The sequence below is a fragment of the Rhinolophus sinicus genome, chromosome 17 (genome assembly GCF_057876585.1).
Source record: "Rhinolophus sinicus isolate RSI-liver-muscle chromosome 17, RSI-T2T, whole genome shotgun sequence".
Classification (NCBI taxonomy): domain Eukaryota; kingdom Metazoa; phylum Chordata; class Mammalia; order Chiroptera; family Rhinolophidae; genus Rhinolophus; species Rhinolophus sinicus.
In genome coordinates, this window is record NC_142517.1 from 108,550,879 (window position 1) to 108,571,218 (window position 20,340).

At 37.4% G+C, this 20,340-nt stretch overlaps 1 protein-coding gene across 5 annotated transcripts in view; it reads left to right on the forward strand.

Moving 5' to 3' along the window:
• GK5 (glycerol kinase 5) overlaps window positions 1-14,073 on the forward strand; it is a 91,120-nt gene extending 77,047 nt beyond the window's left edge. For all 5 annotated transcript variants that reach the window (XM_088794455.1, XM_019753590.3, XM_074334071.2 and 2 more), the window contains 2 exons: window positions 6,139-6,272; window positions 9,681-14,073. In XM_088794455.1, the coding sequence (XP_088650581.1) occupies window positions 6,139-6,272; window positions 9,681-9,826 (280 nt within the window). In that variant the 3' untranslated portion in view covers window positions 9,827-14,073. The remainder of the gene's footprint in view (window positions 1-6,138; window positions 6,273-9,680) is intronic.
• The last annotated feature ends 6,267 nt before the right edge of the window (window positions 14,074-20,340 follow it).

The following is a 20,340-nucleotide window of genomic DNA, read 5'->3' on the forward strand; positions in this document are numbered from 1 at the left end:
GCATTTCTCTGATGATTAGTGATGTGAGCATTTTTCGTATGTCTATTTGCCATTTGTATGTCCTCTTTGGAGAAATGTCTCATCAGGGCCTCTGCCCATTTTTCAACTGGGTTGTTTGTTTTTTTGTTGTTGTTGCGTTGTATGAGTTCCTTGTATATTTTGGATATTAGCCCCTTATCAGAGGCACTGTTTGCAAAAATCTTCTCCCAATCAATTGGTTGCCTCTGATGGTTTCTTTTGCTGTGCAGAAGATTTTAAGTTTCATATAGTCCCATTCATTTATTTTAGCTTTTACTTCCCTTGCCTTTGGAGTCAAATTCATAAAATGCTCTTTGAACCCAAGGTCCATAAGTTTAGTACCTGTGTTATCTTCTATGCAGTTTATTGTTTCAGGTCTTATGCTTAAGTCCTTGATCCATTTTGAATTAATTTTGGTACATGGTGACAGATAGCAGTCCAGTTTCATTCTTTTGCACGTGGCTTTCCAACTCTGCCATCACCATTTATTAAAGAGGCTGTCTTTTCTCCATTGTATGTTTTTTGCTTCTTTGTCAAAAATTATCTGTCCATATTTATGTGGGTTTATTTCTGGGTTATCACTTCTAGTCCATTGGTCTGTGTGTCTGTTTTTCTGCCAATACCATGCTGTTTTGATTATTGTAGCCCTGTAGTACAAGCTAAAATCAGGGAGTGTGATACCTCCAGTATTCTTTTTTCTTAAGATTGCTTTGGCTATTCGGGGTCTTTTGTGGTTCCAAACAAATCTGATGATTTTTTGTTATATTTCTTTAAAAAATGCCATTGGGATTTTGATGGGGATTGCATTAAATCTGTATATTGCTTTGGGTAATATGGCCATTTTGACTATGTTGATTCTTCCAATCCATGAGCACGGAATGTCTTTCCATTTCTTTGTGTCTTCTTCAATTTCTTTTAAAAATGTCTTATAGTTTTCAGCATATAGGTCTTTCACATCCTCGGTTAAGTTTATTCCTAGGTATTTTATTCTTTTTGCTGCAATTGCAAAAGGAATTGGTTTTTGTATTTCTTTTTCTGAGATTTCATTGTTAGTATATAGGAATGCAATGGACTTTTGTACGTTGATTTTGTAGCCGGCAACTTTACTGTATTCGTTGATTGTTTCTAATAGTTTTTTGGTGGAGTCTTTAGGGTTTTCTATATATAGCATCATGTCATCTGCAAAGAGTGATAATTTAACTTCTTCATTCCCAATTTGGATGCCTTTTATTTCTTTGTCTTGCCTGAGTGCTCTGGCAAGGACTTCCAACACTATGTTGAAAAGCAGAGGTGATGGGGGACAGCCCTGTCATGTTCCTGAATGTAGAGCAAAAGACTTCAGTTTTTCACCATTAATTATGAGATTAGCTGAGGGTTTGTCATATATGGCCTTTATTATTTTAAGGTGTTTTCCTTCTATACCTATTTTATTAAGTGTTTTAATCATAAATGGATGTTGTATCTTGTCAAATGCTTTTTCTGCATCAATTGATGTAATCATATGATTTTTGTCGTTTATTTTGTTTATGTGATGTATCATATTGATGGATTTGCAGATGTTGAACCATCCTTGTGCTCCGGGGATGAACCCCACTTGGTTGTGATGAATAATCTTTTTAATACATTGTTGTATTTGATTTGCTAGAATTTTGTTTAGGAGTTTTGCGTCTGTATTCATCAGAGATATTGGTCCATTAGCTTTCTTTTTTTGTGTTGTCCTTACCAAGTTTTGGTATCATGGTAGTGTTGGCCTCATAAAATGAGTTAGGTAGTACTGTCTCTTCTTGAATTTTTTTGGAAGCATTTGAGTAGGACTGGTATTAGATCCTCTTTGAAGGTTTGGTAGAATTCACTAGTGAAGCCATCTGGTCCAGGACTTTTGTTTTTGTGAAGGTTTTGGATGACTGATTCAATTTTCTTACTGATGGTCTATTTAGATTTTCCAGTTCTTCATGATTCAGCCTAGGAAGGCTATATGTTTCTAAAAACCTGCCCATTTCTTCTAGGTTATTGAATGTGGTGGCATATAGTCCTTCATAGTATTCTTGGATGATCCTTTGTATTTCTGTGGCATCTGTGATAACTTCCCCTCTTTCATTTCTGATTTTGTTTGTTAGTGTCTTTATTTATGTTAGTGAGTCTAGCCAAGAGTTGTCAATTTTATTAGTCTTTTCAAAGAACCAGTTCTTTGTCACTTTAATTTTGTTCTGTTATCTTTTTGTTCTCTATTTCATTTAGTTCTGCTCTGATTTTTATTATTTCCTTTCTTCTGCTGACCTTGTGTTTCATTTGTTCTTCTTTTTCTAGTTCTTTAAGGTGTAACGTGAGGTTATTTATTTGGGATTTTTCTTGTTTCTTGAGATAGGCCTGTAATGATATAAATTTCCCTTTTGAAACTGCTTTCGCTGCATCTCAAAAATTTTGGTAGGATGTATTTTCATTCTCATTTGTTTCTATGTATCTTTTGATCTCTCGTCTTATTTCTTCTTTGACCCGGCCATTCTTTAAAAGTATGTTATTTACTCTCCACATATTTGTGTTTTTGCTGCTTTCTTTTGTAGTTGATATACAGTTTCAAAGCCTTGTGATCAGAGAATATGCTTGGTATGATTTCAATCTTCTTAAATTTGCTGAGTCTAATTTTATGTCCCAATATGTGATCTAATCTTGAGAATGTTCCATGTACACTAGAAAAAAACTCTATAGTCTGAGGTTTTAGGATGAAGTGCTCTATAAATGCCAGTTATGTCCATTTCATCTAATGTGTCAGCTGCTATTTCTTTATTTATTTTCTGTTTGTATGATCTATCCATAGCTGTCAATGATGTATTTAGGTCCCCTCGTATAATTGTGTTGGGCAATTTCTCCCTTTAGTTCTGTTAGTAGTTGCTTGGTATATTTCAGAGCTCCCTGATTGGGGGCATAAATATTGTTTTCTTGTTGTATAGTGCCCTTTATCATTATGAAATGTCCATCTTTGTCTCTTGATACCTTTTTTATCCTGAAGTCTGTTTCATCTGATATCAGTATGGTTACACCTGATTTTCTTTGGATACCATTTCTTGAAGTGTCAATTTCCACCGTTTCACTTTGAGTCTATGTTTGTCCTTGTAGCTGAGATGTGTCTCTTGGAGACAGCATATGGTTGATCCAATCTGCTACACTGTGCCTTTTTATTTGTGAGTTCAGTCCATTTACATTTAGGGTGATCATTGATATGTAAGGATTTCCTCTCATTCTTTCTTTAGTTTTCTGGTAAGCCTGTGTCTCCATTGTTTCTTTGCCTTTTTGTTGTTGTCTGTTACTTCTGTGTGTTGGTATTCTATGATGTTTCCCTCTGTTTCTTCTTTTTTTACATTATATATTTCAATTCTGGGTTTTTTGTTTTCTTGTTTTTTTGAGTAGTTACCATTAAGTTTATGTAAAAGAAAGTTTGATATTTAGAGTATTCCATTTTCTTCAGCATGCTTACTTTCTATTTCCATATTCCTGTTCAGACCTGTACTCTTCCCCCTTTTTATATTTTGGTTGCCACAAATTATCCCTGTTGACGCTGGTCGGATAACCTCCTTCAGTGTTTCTTGTAGTTCAGGTCGTGTATTAGGAAATTCCATCAGCTTCTGTATGTCTGGAAAGGTCTTTATTCTTCCTTCGTATCTAAAGGATGTCTTTGCTGGATATATTATTCTTGGCTCATAATTTCCCTCTTTCAATAGTTTGAATATTTGGTTCCACTCCCTCTGGCTTGTAGAGTTTCTGCTGAAAAATCTGATGATATTCTAATAGGTTTTCCATTGTAGGTTACCATCTTCTTTCCCTGGGTGCATTGAGGATTGTTTCTTTATTGTTGATTTTTGAGAGCTTCAATACAATGTGCCTTAGAGAAGGCCTGTTGGGGTTGAGGTAATTTGGTGTTCTATTTGCTTCTTGGATTTGAGGATCCAGTTCTTTCTACAAGTTTGGGAAGTTCTCATTGACTATTCTTTGAATATACTCTCTGTTACCTTCTCTCTTTCTTCTCCTTCTGGTATGCCCATTATTCTTATATTGCTGTTTCTGATGGAGTCAGAAAGTTCTTGTAGCATTCTTTGATTTAAGTCTCAAGTCTCTTCTTCCATCCGTGTCATTTTCAGATTTCTATCTTTGATGTCACTGATTCTTTCCTCCACTTGGTCAACTCTACTGTCTAAGCTGTGTCTCATTGATTCTTCATTCTTCATTTTTTTTATTGAGTTTTTAATCTCCAGAAATTCTATTTGGTTCTTTTTAAAATTTCAGTCTTTTATTAAATGTTCATTTTGTTCTTTGATTGTTTTTCTGAGTTCATTAAATTGCCTTTCTGTGTTTTCTCACAATATATTTCATTGAGTTTTTTAAAAACTGCAATCTTGAATTCTGTCATTTAATTCACATATTTCCATATCTTTAAGTTTATTTTCTGGAGACTTTTCTTTCTGAGCTGTTTTCTTGCCTTGGTTATTCATGGCAATTAATGATTTATTATTTCTCTTCCTAGACCCTACAGGAGTAGGTTCTGCAACAGGTTGATAGGAAAAGGTCTTTCTTCTGTTTTCCAGTAGATGTTGGTAGAATGTTTTATTTTCTTTCCAACTGCAGCCTTTTATTCTCTCTCACACTGCAGTGTTATGTTTTCTCTGCACTGTTCTGGCTTCTCACACAATGGGGCAATTCCCTGGAATGCAGGCTTCTCCTCTGTTAACAGTTCGCCTGGTCATAGGGCACTATGTCCCTGTGGGGATGCAGAGAGCTTCTGATGTTCCAAAACTCTTTCTGCACCAGATTCAGAGCCCGTGTGTTTCAGCAGCTCTGTTTCCTCCTGCAGGGATCCGCCAGGATAGGTGGGGACAGGGGTGAGGTGAGCTGTGAGAGGTGGCCCAGAGCAATGGCGGCGACCACCACCACAGCCAGTCCTCCTTCCACAGCTCCCTCCCCTTTGCCGGAACTAGTTGGGCTGCGAATCTGTGTCTATGGTCCACAGTTCTCAGAACTGCAAATATTCTTTTCTTTTGATTTGACGCTGCTACTGTTCCTCTTCTAGCGCTGGGCAGGTGGGGGCAGGGCGAGCTCTGGGAGGGGAGGGAGGGGGCGGCTAGTCTCAGTGCCTAAGGCTTCCGTTCTCTGCTTGGCAGTGAGGGCTTAAACCACCGTTTTCAGCCTTCTTCCCTCAATCTTTGCTCCGAGGTCTCTGCCGTGAGCATTGGGTTCAGCCGTGTTATATGCTGTCCCCTCTGCCCTGTGGGCCATAAGTGGAGCCCTAGCAGTCCGAATTCTTCCCTGTCCCGCATCTGCGGTAGTTCCGGGAAGCAGCGAGCTCGGAGCACTGAGCCAGGTCTGCGTCCTGCATCCTGTGGCCCTGTCTCCACACTTCTCCCTTCCCTCCTCCCACAGTCGCACAATTTGCCCACCTTTAGGTGAATTCAGTAGTGGGCCTCTTCGTCTTGCCTGTCTGCTGTGCAGGGAGTCCTTTGTGGAGTTAACAGTTGTTCCATTTTTTGTAAATTCCAGGGTAGATTTCTAGATGCTCACCTCATGCCGCCATTTTGTGATGTCCAGGATTTTCATCATTATGGTTATTTAGAATTTCAAAAGGAACTTAAACCTAGCTGCCTTGCAGCAAAATTCTTTGTCATAGGAATTTTGAGAGTAAAGAAAAGCTGATTTTAGACTTATGGAGAATAGAATAAATTGGGAATTTGGGAGGATCTTAGTACCCATGTGTGTAATAAGATTTAATATCTCGTGTTTGGCTGTGTGGCTATCTATCCTCTTGGCATAAGAGCATGCAATTTTCTTTGCGAGAATGTCCAAATGAATTTTTGTGTTGGCTTAGTTCTCTTGGCCTATTTTGAACTAGTCCCAGGACAAACTGGGCAAGTGGGAAATCTGATGGCAGGAATCAGGAAAAATGTTTCAAGATTATCTAGTAAGATCCTCTATCTTCAGGTCAATGCTAAGTGATACAATCTTGGAATTAAAAACTTAAACTTAAAAAATAAAATCAAGGATCTGAAAAATACGTGTCTATTTTAAAAAGAATTATTAATATTTGTATGCTTTTGTTGCAGTACTTTATCTCAAATATCTTGCTTCTCCCCACAGGGCAGATGGAGGAGTTTGTAAGAACAGTTTTGTCATGCAGATGACTTCAGACCTGATTAATGAGACTATAGACAGACCCGTCCACCTTGATATGTCATGCCTAGGTGCAGCTTCTCTAGCTGGTCTTGCTGTTGGTATGTATGGATTTGATAAAAATGAGCTGTCTGTCTTGCAACCTATTTCTTTTTTTTTTTTTTAAGATTTTATTGGGGAAGTGGGACAGGACTTTATTGGGGAACAGTGTGTACTTCCAGGACTTTTGCAAGTCAAGTTGTTGTCCTTTCAATCTTAGTTGTGGAAGGCACTGTTAGTTGCAGGGGATGCAGCCCCACATTCCTTGCGGGAGTCGAACCTGCAACCTGTGGTTGAGAGCCCGCACTCCAACCAAATGAGCCATCTGGGAGCTCAGCGGCAGTTCAGCTCAAGGTGCCATGTTCTTAGTTGCAGGGGGTGCAGCCCACCATCCCTTGAGGGAGTCAAGGAGTCAAACCGGCAACCTTGTGGCTAAGAGCCCATGCTCCAACCAACTGAGCCATCTAGCCACCCAGGAGCTGTACTTCATTCTAGTTGCAGAGGGTGCAGCTCGCTGGCCCATATAGGAATCAAACCGGCAGCCCCGTTGCCCAGAGCTCGTGCTCTAACCAACTGAGCCACCCGTCCGCCCCGCAAACTATTTGTTACAGATAGCATTTCTCCTCCCAAATTGCAAAACCCTAGAGAGGGTTTGGAAAGCCTTGGTGTCCATTAAGCTCCATACATATGTGCACATTACTCACAAAATAACTCCTGGTTGTGCCTTCATGGGTGGGTCTTACTGCACCTCTCCCATCCTTACTTCACTCCTACAGTCAGAAGTATGAGGTGAGGGCAGTTAATTCTCAACTGCTTTAGTCTTTAGCAAGGCAAGGAGTCTGGACAAAGTTTCTGAGTAGATAGGCTTATCTTTGGCATTAGAAACAATTCCATTCTTTTATTTATTGAACATTTGTGGAGCACCTGCTACAGGATGGTCACTGGTGGGAATAAAGAGTTTAAATGATAGTCTCTGCTCTGGGAGTCTCTGATGGGAGCCATTAGACAAGTCAACCAATTATTAAACTGGTGTGAAAACCCAGGAAACAGCTATAGTATTATGCTAATGGTGTAGGCTTCCCAGAGGAGACAAAGCTCAGTTCTGAAGGGGTTAGCAGACAGCTAGATAAGGAGAGGATAATAGGTGAGTTGTCCAACCGAGAAAGCAGTTCCTGCAAACGTACTGGCCCATTATGGTGAGAGCTGATGCCAGGAGAGCAAGAGGGGAGGCTGGGCAGGTACACAGAATCCAGGTGTGGTGGGTTCCTCATACCCGGGAGTTTGGACTTGATTGTCAAGGCCTTGGAGAGCCACTGAAGAATTTGAAGCAGGGGAGGGAGATGGACACATGTACATTTGGACAGATCACTTTGGCAATTAGTGAAAGGATAATTGGGAGGGGTAAAGAATGTGCGGAGGCCAGTTGGGGCCTCCCTAAGAAGCGGGTGGCACCTTGGACACTGCGAGTATTTTAATGTGCTCCTTTATGGAAAGGAAGAGTGTTTGTGCAAAACAAGATATTTTATAACGAAGTTACAAATCCCAAAACCATGAAATCTTGGTAAGTCCAACTTTATTCTAAAAATCTGTTAATTTTGAATAAAATTAATACAGTCACTTTCATTTGTTCTTTGATTGATGTTTGAGTAATTCAAGCTGAAGAAAATAACTTTCCCTTAAATAATCATTGCCTTTTACAAATTTAATTCTTTACATATTTCAACCCTTAAAAATTTAATATGGAGCTCCCGGATGGCTCGGTTGGTTGGAGCACGTCCTCTCAACCAACCGGTTGCCACAAAGTTGCCACAAAGTTGCTGGTTCGACTCCCGCAAGGGATGGTGGGCTGTGCCCCCTGTGGCTGGCTACAGCAATTGGACCTGAAGCTGAGCTGCGCCCTCCACAACTGGGATTAAAAGGACAACAACTTGACTTGGAAAAAAAGTACTGGAAGTACACACTGTTCCCCAATAAAGTCCTGTTCCCCTTCCCCAATAAAATCTTTTTTTAAAAAAAAATTTAATACGGTTGATTGTTCAAAATAATTTCACATGCCTGACTGAGTAAACTTAGACCTGTAACAAGGAAAATCTTCTCAAGGACTTAAACAACTCTTGCAAATTAAATAAATTATGCTTATAATTACGGTAAATCAAATTCTCATAAAAAGTCTAATATTATTTATAAGGTTAATCAAATTCTTCACTTTTTACCTCATAAGACTAAAATGTCAGATTCCTTTGAACATTGAAAATATTTTAAATAACAAACACATGCAGATTATTCACACACATAACATAGTGGCTAGAGTTTTATCTACTTCATTATATCTATATTTAATTTCAAATCCTTTTAATACAGAGATACTTTACCAAGTACAGGGCAGCAGTTTTACCATCTCAGGAAAGCTGAGATTTCTGGTTGGACCCCTTCTCTTTCAAAAATTTGGGGCCTGAAGTCTATGCATATCCTCTGTATTTTCAAAATTCACTTAGAAACTGTGTCTATTCAATGTATATTTAATAAAATCACTTATAAAAATATGTATGGCTTATTGTAAATAATAAATTTTGGAAATAAGGATTTTAAGAACGTGTTTAAATTTATGACTAGATTTATCTAACTATAGTATACTAATTAAAACTATTTTTAGTCTCTTTAAAACTTCTATAAATTATCTTTAAATATAGAAAGTCTAAAATGCAACTTTGTAAGTAGGAAGAATGTGACCTGACAGAAAATTTCAGAAGAGAGAATTTTATGTGTCAGCTTCATTGGTAAGAGAAAATGTACTTCATGAAGGTTTGTCAACTGTGTTAGCACTTCAGAGTCGGTGAGGTGGACCAAGTTTGTTAACAAGACACCTGTACCATGTCAGGCTGTTTGTGCTCATAGTCATGCATGTGTTTTCTTGCTGCTTATTATTATGTCACATGATCCTCTTTGTAAAGAACAATCAATGTGTGCCAGAACTCTAATATTGCCTTGAACAGGAATTTAACTTGTATGAAATGGAACAGTTCGAAAAAGAAACTATATAATACATTAATTCTCTACTTTGAATTTTAGGCATATCCTAGGGAGTTGCCTCTTACGTCAAGATACATGACAAAAATCTTAATTTATCTTTGTTTTTTTAATTGTAGAAAAGCAAATAATACTGTTTCTTACTTTTTTTTCTTAATAGCAAGTCATGAAATTAGATGATGACACGGTGTGGTTGTTCTAGAAATGATTTGGTGCCCTGCTACACATAAATAAAGCTGATAGTTAGAAACCAAAAGATTTAAAAATCCTGGTGTATTTATTCCTAGGGATAGTCAATCTAACAAAACTGAAAAGCAACAAAATATTTTGGATTGTGTTTTAAAATAATAATTGTTTACCTTTGTACTAATTCACATAGGTTTGTAGATAAACTTTATGGACTCATTTGCCTTAAAATTTGAGAATAATGTTTTCATCTCTAGGGTTTTGGACTGACAAAGAGGAACTAAAGAAACTGAGGCAAAGTGAAACAGTTTTCAAGCCACAGAAGAAATGGCACGAGTATGAAATGAGTATGGAAAACTGGGTCAAAGCAGTGAAACGCTCCATGAATTGGTACAAGACGTAGCACTGAATGGAGTGACCGAGACCACAGATGGCTGGCTGATGTGACGGACAGATGGGACAAAGCTCTGGGATACTGATATGATGACCACTGAGAGAAGAAGATTTAAAATGAGCTTTGCAACGTGAGAGGAAAAGCATTGCTTTTTTGAAAAAACAAACAATTTTTAAACTCTCATTTATGTTTACCCAAACCTTGGTAGGGGTGTCAGGCAGCAACACCTCAAAACTTTATATCTTTTGTAGCAAATTCCAAAGGGCGTTAGCAACCATATTTTGACAGTTATGGGTCTTCCTTTTTTTCAATCCCTGGTCAATTGAACATGTGAACATAATTGTTTACTATCCAAATCGACAGTTCTGGGCCTAGCACCCTTCACATGCTGTTCCAAAATTATGTGAAATTATTTGTTTAATTATTTAAAATTAAGAGGACTATTCAAAGTCCATACAGCTAAAAAGGAAGAATAACTGAGGAAATTTGGAATTCTGAAACATTAGTATTTTATATTTAAAGCCATAATTGTTCAATGTTACATCCACGTATGAGCTCCAATGTCCCTCTCAGATAGGCTAATTAGTTAGTCAGTTCTTTCCTTTATTGGGCTTAAAGACACTGCCTTAATTTTTCTTCACTCCACCCAAATCTAAGCGTTACTTATGTACTGAAAAATACTGAAAAAAATAATTTTAGTTAATGAAACTAAAAAGGGTATTGATTTATAAGGAACAAGAAAATGTTGTATTTTCCTTCTCAAATACCATTTCTTTCAAAAACCTTTGGCTAAAGTATAACATCCCATTTTTTACAAAATGTAGGTAGTAAATGTAAATCTTGCCTTTCTTCTGTTCTTATCTTTCTTAGTTGCTTACATAAATGTCATTTGTTTTTATTAAGTGCCTAATTGACAGAGCTTAATTTGAAGAAAGTTCCTTAATTTACCAGTGACTTAAGAATTGTCTTCATTGGTGTATTTTAACTTGTCCAGGTATCTTTTTAATTTTCATCCACTCTATTCATCCATATGAGATACGTGCAGTGGGTACCTGGCAGAGCTGAGGGGAGGGTATCCATGCTACTGATTCCCGGAGGGCTGCTGAGCCATAGAGCCACAGACTGGGGTAGGGACAGTCTCCCTTCGCAAACTTGCTCCGTAGAAACATTGTAGAGGAGTAAGAGTTGTGAGTAGCTTTAGGCCACTTAAATCTAGGTGTAAAATTGCCACCTTCCGACCTGTTCTCAGGTTATTTGCCCCTTCTCACATTTGGGCTAGGTTCCTTTTACATTTGCAGCAATAATGAATTTACTTCCCTCTTGGTCAGGTTTTATCACATAAAGTCCTGTTACAGAGGTAGCTGTTATATAATGAAAGAAATGACTGTTACAGGGAATTTTGTTGTTGCTGTCATATATATCTGTTTCAGAGACAGTTGGATTTGATAGAATTAGGGGTCAAATTGCATTTCTACTAATTCCGTCTCTTTGAACTTTGTCGTCTTAAAATGATTAAATTTTTTGATGGAGTCATTATAGCAAATGTATATAGTATCATTCCATTAATTTTTTTAATTTTAATTTTTCAGTTACAGTTGACATTCAATAGTATATTAGTTTCAGCTGTACAGCATAGTGGTTAGACATTTACATAACTTACAAAGTGCTGCCCCTGAAAAGTCTAGTACCCACCTGACACCATACTTATATTAACTCCATTAATTAAGATTTGGAGATATTTTTGTTATGTCGAAGTGTTTTGTTTACTGTAATAAGTCAAATCCCATTATGTAGATAATATTCTTCTTTTCATTCTTTGTGTTTTTAATGGCCTTTTACAAAGCTTAGTGGCCAGTTAAAAGCTCTATTACCAAAATCATTTGAAAGCTGCTTTTTCGTTTTTCTGTTTCTTATAGGATCTGTTTCTCAGTGGCTCTGTGTCATAGGAAATAATTCTGTCTTTTTGTATTAGAATATACTGAATTACAATATTATTAATAACTAAACGTTTATTAGTTCATCTCTTTTCACATTTTTCTTTCTCATCATAAAACCACAAAATAAAGGCTTTCAGGTCTTTCAGATAATGTGGGGAAGTAACTCTGAATACCTGTTATTGGAGTTGAACATCTCAAAAATCAGTGGCTAATTTTTTTGTTAGTTTAGAAGTTACTCTTTTATTTTTAATATTTCAGGGTGTTTTTGTTGACGTAGTTTAGTAAATCTTTTGTCAGATTTAACCTAAATCAGAAAGGTGACCACGTTTGCTTTTGTGGTTGTAGAAACAGTTGATAATCAAAATCAATTGAGCAAAAAAATTGTCCATCTGTCAAGTTCATTTTTCATTTGTATGCTAATATTTAAAGTGTTTTTTTTTTTTTTTTTAAATTCTGTGCCAATCTTTCTCATCACGTCTTATTTTTCCCATTATGGAGCTACCTTACATTTTTAGGAAGTCTGTAGCTGTCTTACCAAGGAGGAGAATGCTCCTCCACAGTCCTGAAAGTGGCACTGAGTGCTTTTGTGCTGTAGCATTGTGCAGTTCTTCTTTCCATATCCAACCAAGACGTGGTTTCTCAATCTCAGCTTTATTGACATTTGGGGACAGATAATTCTTTGTTTTAGGGTGCTGTTTTGTGCACTATGGGATATTTAGCAATCCTTACCTCTGCCTGTGGCTGCTGTCAGCATCCCCTGAGTTGTGATAGTCAAAAATGTCTCCAGACATTGCCACATGTCCCCTGGGAGGCAAAATCACCCCCCACGTGAGAACTGATACAGACTGTTAGGAGAAAACTGAAGACTCAGTGAATGTAGTGTCTAACATACTCTCTTTCTTTCTGGCTTATTTTACCTTAGGAAATGGATGCTAGCAAAAGGAAGTGGTTGTATACTAAAATAAATAGGGATTTTACTTTGCTGGTTAATGAGGTAAAAAAAAAAAGTCACGTTATAATTGTCTTCTGCTGTTTTTATCTACCCACCACCACCCTGCATCCCCTGTGGTGTTACTGAGTGGGCTCATGACTTCAGTACGGGGTTAATGTAGTCTGCAGCCCATCTTTGGTTTTATCTGCCATTTGCTTCCTTTTTGTCTCTGACTGAAGGTGGTGATCCCTCTCTTACGTGCCTCTGTTCAAGCCTCCACCAAACTGGAAGCTCCCTGAAAGGAGAAACCATGTCTACTTCCACAGAACTTAACTCTGTGCCTTCATTTGTGGGATGAATTCTTACTTTATGTTTACAATGGTAACTTTTTGCACATACATTTTTTCCTTGTTGATGGGAGCAGCTTATATTTGTCGCAAGTAAAATATGTTTTGTTGGACTAAGAAGGACCACTTAGTTATGATAGCTAGAATCTGTTTATTTAAAATTTCTAAATATGACATATGTATATGTGTAGAGATACACATCCATAAATATACATAGTTATATTAACTTTCTAAGCTAAAATTGAAGTCTTTCTTTTCACAAGTTTTGTGTATTTGAACGCAGATGACTAACATTAAATTTTCAGAACGTCAGACACTCTGGTGTTAGAGGAAAGAAACTTAAGAAACAGCCCCTTCTGCAAGGCACTTTTATACTGGAGACAAGTCTTTAATTAAAAATAATCTAGCTCACAAGTTTGGCAAGAACTTCAAAATTTTTTGAGGGGAGACATAGCTGGACCCTCAGGTTCTTTGACTTGAAGTGGTTCTATAGTCACCACAGAGATAGCCTAGAAGGCTAGAATCTACCCCCAAGGGATTCTGAATCCCTTGGGGAAATATAAATCATGGTTCTGAATTAGAATTAAAAACCCCAGATACACCCTAGACCAATCTAGTAATAGTCTCAGAAGCATCTTTCATATACAAAGCCAGGTCATCTGATTCAAATCAATCAAAATGGATAACCCCAAAGTGGTCAAATAGGTGATCCAGAATTACATTGTTTTATATATAAGTTTTGGACTCTCATAGCCATAAGTATTTGGGCACCAGCATCTATTATAAGTCACTATCTTGTCACTATTCCCATGGGATCCTTGCACCTAGAGGAATGATCTTGGACGTGGGAATAATAGAAGCAGGAACCTATAGAATCATTTCTGAAATTCTCTGTTACTTTATTTCTGCTATCTTTCCCCCCTTTACTATAAATTTGGCTTATTAAAATAAAAATGGCTATGTCTGTACAGATAGCTATATTATTTACAAAATAAATCATATGAAAATTCCAATTTAAATAAACCATATTGTTATAAGAAACTGCCAAAATTTTCCAGAGCAGCTATACCACTTCACATTCCCACCAGCAATGTATGAGTGATCCAGTTTCTCTACATCCTAACCAGTATCTGACATGTAAATATAACCCTAAAAGTAACCCTAACACTAACTCAAACCTTAAACCTAGCTGTAACCTTAAATTTAACATAGCTGTAATCCTAACTCTAACCCTTACCCTAATTAACCCTAAATTTAACCCTAACCCACACCCTAATTCTAAACCTAATCTTAACATTAACCCTAACCATAAACAAAACTTGAAGCATAACCCTAACCTTATGTTTAATACTACTCGTAACACAATTCCCAACCCTAAATTCTAACCATAACTTTAACCTTAAACCTAAAACTAATCAAAATATTTAACCCTGAACTTAAACCCTAATTCTTAACACTAAACCTAATCCTAAAACTAAACTTGACCCTAAACCTAACTAAAATCCTAACCCTAACTCTAAATTTAAGCTTAAACCAACCTCCTAATCCTAATTCTTACCCTCGCCCTAAACGTAAACCAAGCTATAACCCTGACCTAACTATAAAAAATCCTAAAACTAAATAAAAACCGTAATCCTAAATTTACCTCTAAAACTAATAACTGTAACCATAAACCTATCCTACCGTAAATCCTAACCATAACCCTAATTCCAAGCCTATACTAACACTAACCCTAATCTCTCAACATAAAATCCAACCCCAATTCTAAACCAAATCACAATACTAACCATAATCCTATTATGAACGCTAACCTAACCCTACGGTGTTAATCTGAAAATAAGACCGGGTCTTATATAAAGTTTTGCTCCAAAAGATGAATTAGGGCTTATGTTCAGGGGATGTCATCCTGAAAAATCATGGTAGGGCTTATTTTCCGGTTGTCACGTCCCGCATGACGAGGGTTGTGGGGAGCCAGGAGGGCGGCACAGGGTTAAGAAAGACAGTAGCCGTGAATAGAGTGTAAGCGGGGCCAAGGGACCTGCAGCCTCAAGGTCTGGGACCCTAATCGGGCCTGAGTATTAGCTTTTATTAGTTAGGTGGGGAAGCAAAGGAGATTAAGCTTGTCAATCTCAAGATCTGTGAATCCCACACATTATAATAGGAAACTGATTCAAGCCAATCACCCTTCCCTGCAGGCAGCTGAACCTTAAGTCTCAGGAGGTCTGTACTTCCCCGAGGGACAAAACCTATATGCATATGAATTGATGGAGAGCACTTCATAGAATCTCTTCCCCTGCAGGCTGTGGGAAGGAATGCAGCCACAGAGGCAGAGGCTTTCCTTAGTTGGGGGAATGTGGGGTCCGTGCCCACCTCTATGAACCCCATGGGTTCTCCTGTTGGCCCCCACTTGACTGCACCTGGCTTGAGTTGTCCTCCCCCCCCCCCCCGTGGGGAATCTTACTCGTCATTGGCTGACCAGCCATCTTTCTGGGGCCAAATGGAGACATAAGGTGCAAACACAAAGGTGTAGCAAAGTCCCTGAAAGAATCCGTCTCACAGACTCTCCTTTCTTTGGGGGCAGGTACGAGGGGACAGACAAGTAGGCTGCTGCATGGCAACACCAGTTAGGTCTTATTTTCGGAGAAACACGGTAATACTAAACCTAAACTCTAATTGTAATGTTAACCCTGATACTAACCCTAACTTCAAAATTAACACTGAAGCATAACCCTAACCCTAATACAAAATCTAAACCTAACACTCAAACTTACACTAACTCTAACCCTACCACTAACACTAAACCAAACCCCAAATCTAGCCCTAACCCTAAACCTAATTGTAAATCTGAACACAGCCAAAACTATAAACTTAATTCTTACACTAACACTTACCTAACACTTAACCTTAGCCCTAAACCCTAACCATAACCTTAACCCTGACCCTAACTGTAAACCTAATACTAAAACTTAACCCTAACATTACCACTAACAACCCTAAATCTGGGGTTACATAGGCATCACGATGGAATGAGAAGGCCCCTTGGTACCGCCCCTTGAAGTTACAACGTTTGACAATTATAATTCAATATAGGATTCCCTGCTCGACACACAAACGCATCTGAGAGATCCACGTGTCAAGGTGGGCATATCAGAAGGAGCAGGAGAGACGGGTGAAGGACAGAAACGGGACCCACAGACACAGTGCAGGGCCCACTGCAGTCCCAGCAGACATGATAGCAGGGAAGGAGTTGAATTGCAGCTCTCACATGGCACACTGGAGGGCCAGAGGGGCAGAAGCAACTTTCCAGCCTGAGTAGCCAGCACCAATTGCTGCTGAACTAGGTAGGTAGAGAAATGGCACAGCAGGGTGGTAGCAGAGGACTAGCACCATTACTAGCAAGAAGGCAAATCAGCAGACCATGAACCCACCTCCCGACCTCCCTCATCCATGATGGTGGACTGATAGAGGCAGTGGACATGCCTCAAACAGCACAGTGTGGCTGACAGCCTCTGGTCACAAGGAGGCAGTGCAGGGAACTCAGGCCTGGAGCCACATCACCTGTCACGTTCCACATTGGGGGTGGTACCTTGAAAGGGAAGTGACCTGGAAACGGGATGCCCACCTATTCAGGAATATGGGGCATTTTCCACTACCGAGGTGATACTGCCCACCAAGATCCCAGAGGTGCTAGTAGTGCAACTAAGAGAAAACCAAAACTTCCATGATAGCACCATCTACTGGAAAACAAAAGAAATAATTCTACTTATCAACTTGCTGAATTGTTAAGAACAAAACAGTACCAAAAAATAAAAGAAGAGTTCACTACCTCAACAGCCCAGGCAAAGAAACAATCCATCAAGTATCAAGGTAACAAGGTAACTCAGAAAGAAAATGAAAACTCCCCAGAAACAGAAGACTCTAATATAAATGACAGAGAATTCAAGATTGTAATTATGAAAAGAAAAGAAAAGAAAAGAAAAGAAAAGAAAAGAAAAGAAAAGAAAAGAAAAGAAAAGAAAAGAAACGAGATATAGGAGAACTCAGAAAGGCAGTTTGATGAATTCAGGAATAAAGTCAATGAATGAAAGGAGTACTTTACCAAAGAGATTGAAGCTATAAAAAAGAACCAAACAGGAATTTTGGGGCTAAAGAACTCAATAAATGAGATGAAGAAAACATTCGAGAGCATTGGAAACAGAACAGACCAGATGGAAGAGAATTAGCAAGCTCGAAGACAGAAACCTAGAAATGACTCAGGTGACAGAAGAGAGAACTGAGTTTAAAAAAAGAGAAAAAAAGGAAGAACTCTATGAGAACTATCTGACTCCATTGGAAACAGCAATATAAGAATAACGGGTATACCAGAAGGAGAGGAGAAAGAGAAGGAAACAGAGAAGCCTCTGAAACAAACAATTGACGAGAATTTTCCAAACCTATGGAAAGAGCTGGACCATTGAAATCAAGACACTAACAGAACACCCAATCATCTCACTGCAAAAAAGACTTTTCCAAAGCACATTTAACTGCAGTTGTCAAAGTTAATGACAAAGAAAGAATTCTCAAGGCAGTCAGGAAAAAAAGACTAACTTACAAAGGAAACCCCATTTGGTTATCATCAGATTTTTCAGCAGAAACCTTACCAGCCAGGAGAGAGTGAAATGAAAAATTCAAAATATTGAAAGAGAGAAATCACCAGTCAAGAATAATATATCCAGCAATGGTATCCAGCAATGGATATACAAGAGAAATAAAAGGCTTTTCCACACAAACAAAAGCTGAGGCAATTTACCACCATAAGACCTGCCTCACAAGAAATGTTGAAAGTAGCTTTTCAACTTGAAACAAAAAGGTAAAAGTATACAAAACTTGGAATAAGATGGCAAAAATACAGACAGAAGCAAGAAATTACAACCTTATTTCAGAATAGGATATTAAACAATTATAATGGTTAAAAAGTGGAAAGGCATTTTAAAGACTATTACTTCTGCAATTTAGAAACAATGCACAGGATAAAAAGAGATAATTTGTGACAAGAACATAAAAGGGAAGGGAATAAAGAACTGAACTTGCACAGATGAGTGAAGCTAAGATGCAATCGAAAGAAAAAGAACTATTGTATGTATGAGATATTTTATACAAACATAAAGGTAACCACCAAATAAAAACACAAAGCTAAGAGAAAAGGAAATGGAGAAAAAAAATCATAGAAAACCACACACACACAAAAGCTCACTGAAACACAAGGGAAAAGAAATAATGGAGACCCAGAGTAACCAAAAAGCAAAAGATTAAATGGCTGTAGTATGTCCTTTTATCAGTTATCACCTTAAATGTAAGTGGATTGAACTTACTATCCAAAAGGCAGAGAATAGCGGGATGGATGAAAACACAAGACCCAATTATATGTTTCCTTCAGGAATCTCATCTCAGCTCCAAGGAGAAACAGGCTCAAAGTGAAGGGATGGAGGATGATACTCCAAAAAATGGCATCCAGAGAAATGTGGATATAGCTGCATTTATATCTGACAAAATGGATTTCAAGACAAAAAAAGTTAACATGAGAAAAAGACAGACTTTTTATAATGATAAAATGGACAATTAATCAAGAAGACATAACAATTATCTTTATATATTTACCCAACTTGGGAGCACCAACCTATATAAAACAATCGCTAAAAGACTTAAAGGGACAAAATGATAATTATATTAGGGGGCCTGAATACCCCATTGAGAGAAATGGATTATCCAAACAGAAAGTCAATAAGGAAATATCGGCCTTAAATGACACATTAGGCCAAATGGACATAACCAATATTAATAGTACTTTCCATCCCCAAACAACAGAATATACATTCTTCTTAAGTGCACATGGAACATTCTCAAGGGTAGACCATATATTGGTGCACAAAACTAGTCCCAATTACTTTAAGAATATTGATGTCATACCAAGCATATTTTCTGACCACAGTGGTATGATACTGAACATTAAGTATAAAAAGAAAGCTGGAAAAAACACAAATATGTGAATATTAAACAACCTGCTACTGAACAACTATTGGGTCAAAGATGAAATAAGAGATCAAAATATACATAGAGACAAATGAAAATGACAGTATAACACACCAAAAATTAGGGGAATCCAGCAAAAGCAGTACTAAAAGGGAAGTTTATAGCATTACAGGCCTACCTCAGAAACAAGAAAAATCTCAAATTAAGAAAAATCAAACATTAAACCTCAAAGAACTAGAAAAATAAGAACAAACAAGTCCCAAAGTCAATAGAAGGAAGGAAATCATAAAAATCAGAGCAGAAATCAATAGAGAACAAAAGACAATAGAAAAAAATTAATGTAACAAAGAACTGGTTCTTTGAAAAGATAAATAAAACTGACAACCTCTGGCTAAGGAAAAGAAAGACAATACTCAAAATCAGAAATGAAAGAAGAGATGTTACAATGGACACCACAGAAATACTAAGGATTATACAAGAATACTATGAAAGATTATACAACACCAAATTTGATAACCTAGAAGAAATGGACAAATTCTTAGAAATATATAAACTTCCCAGACTGAACTATGGAGAACTGGAAAACCTAAGTAGACCAATCACTAGTAAGGAAATTGAAATAATAATAAAAAAAAACCTCCCAAAAAGGAAAATCCAGGACCAGATGCTTCACTGGTGAATTTTACCAAACATTGAAAGAAGATTTACTACCAAACCTCAAACTCTTTGAAAATATTGAAGAAGGAATAATACTTCATAACTCATTTTATGAGGCCAATATTACCCTGATACCAAAACCAGGCAAGGACCACACAGGAAAAGAAAATTGCATTATGTCTGATGAACATAGATGCAAAAATTCTAAACAAAATACTAGCAAAATGAATACAACAATATATTAAAAGCATAATACATCACGATCAAGTGGGATTTATTACAGGGATGCAAGGATGGTTTAACATACACAAATCAATCAATGTCATACACATTAGTAAAATAAAAGAAAAATCATATGATCATATTAATAGATACAGGTAAAGCATTTGACAAAATACTTCCATGATTAAAACTCTCAATAAAATGGGTATAGAAGGAAGTACTTCAACATAATCAAGGCCATATATGACAAACCTTCAGCTAATACTATACTCAATGGTCAAAAACTAAAGGCATTTACTCAAAGATCAGGAACAAGGAAAGATACTCTCACCACTGTTATTCAATATAGTGTTGGAAGTCCTCACCAAAGCAATCAAGCAAGAGAAAGAAATAAAAGGTATCCAAATCGGGAATGAAGAA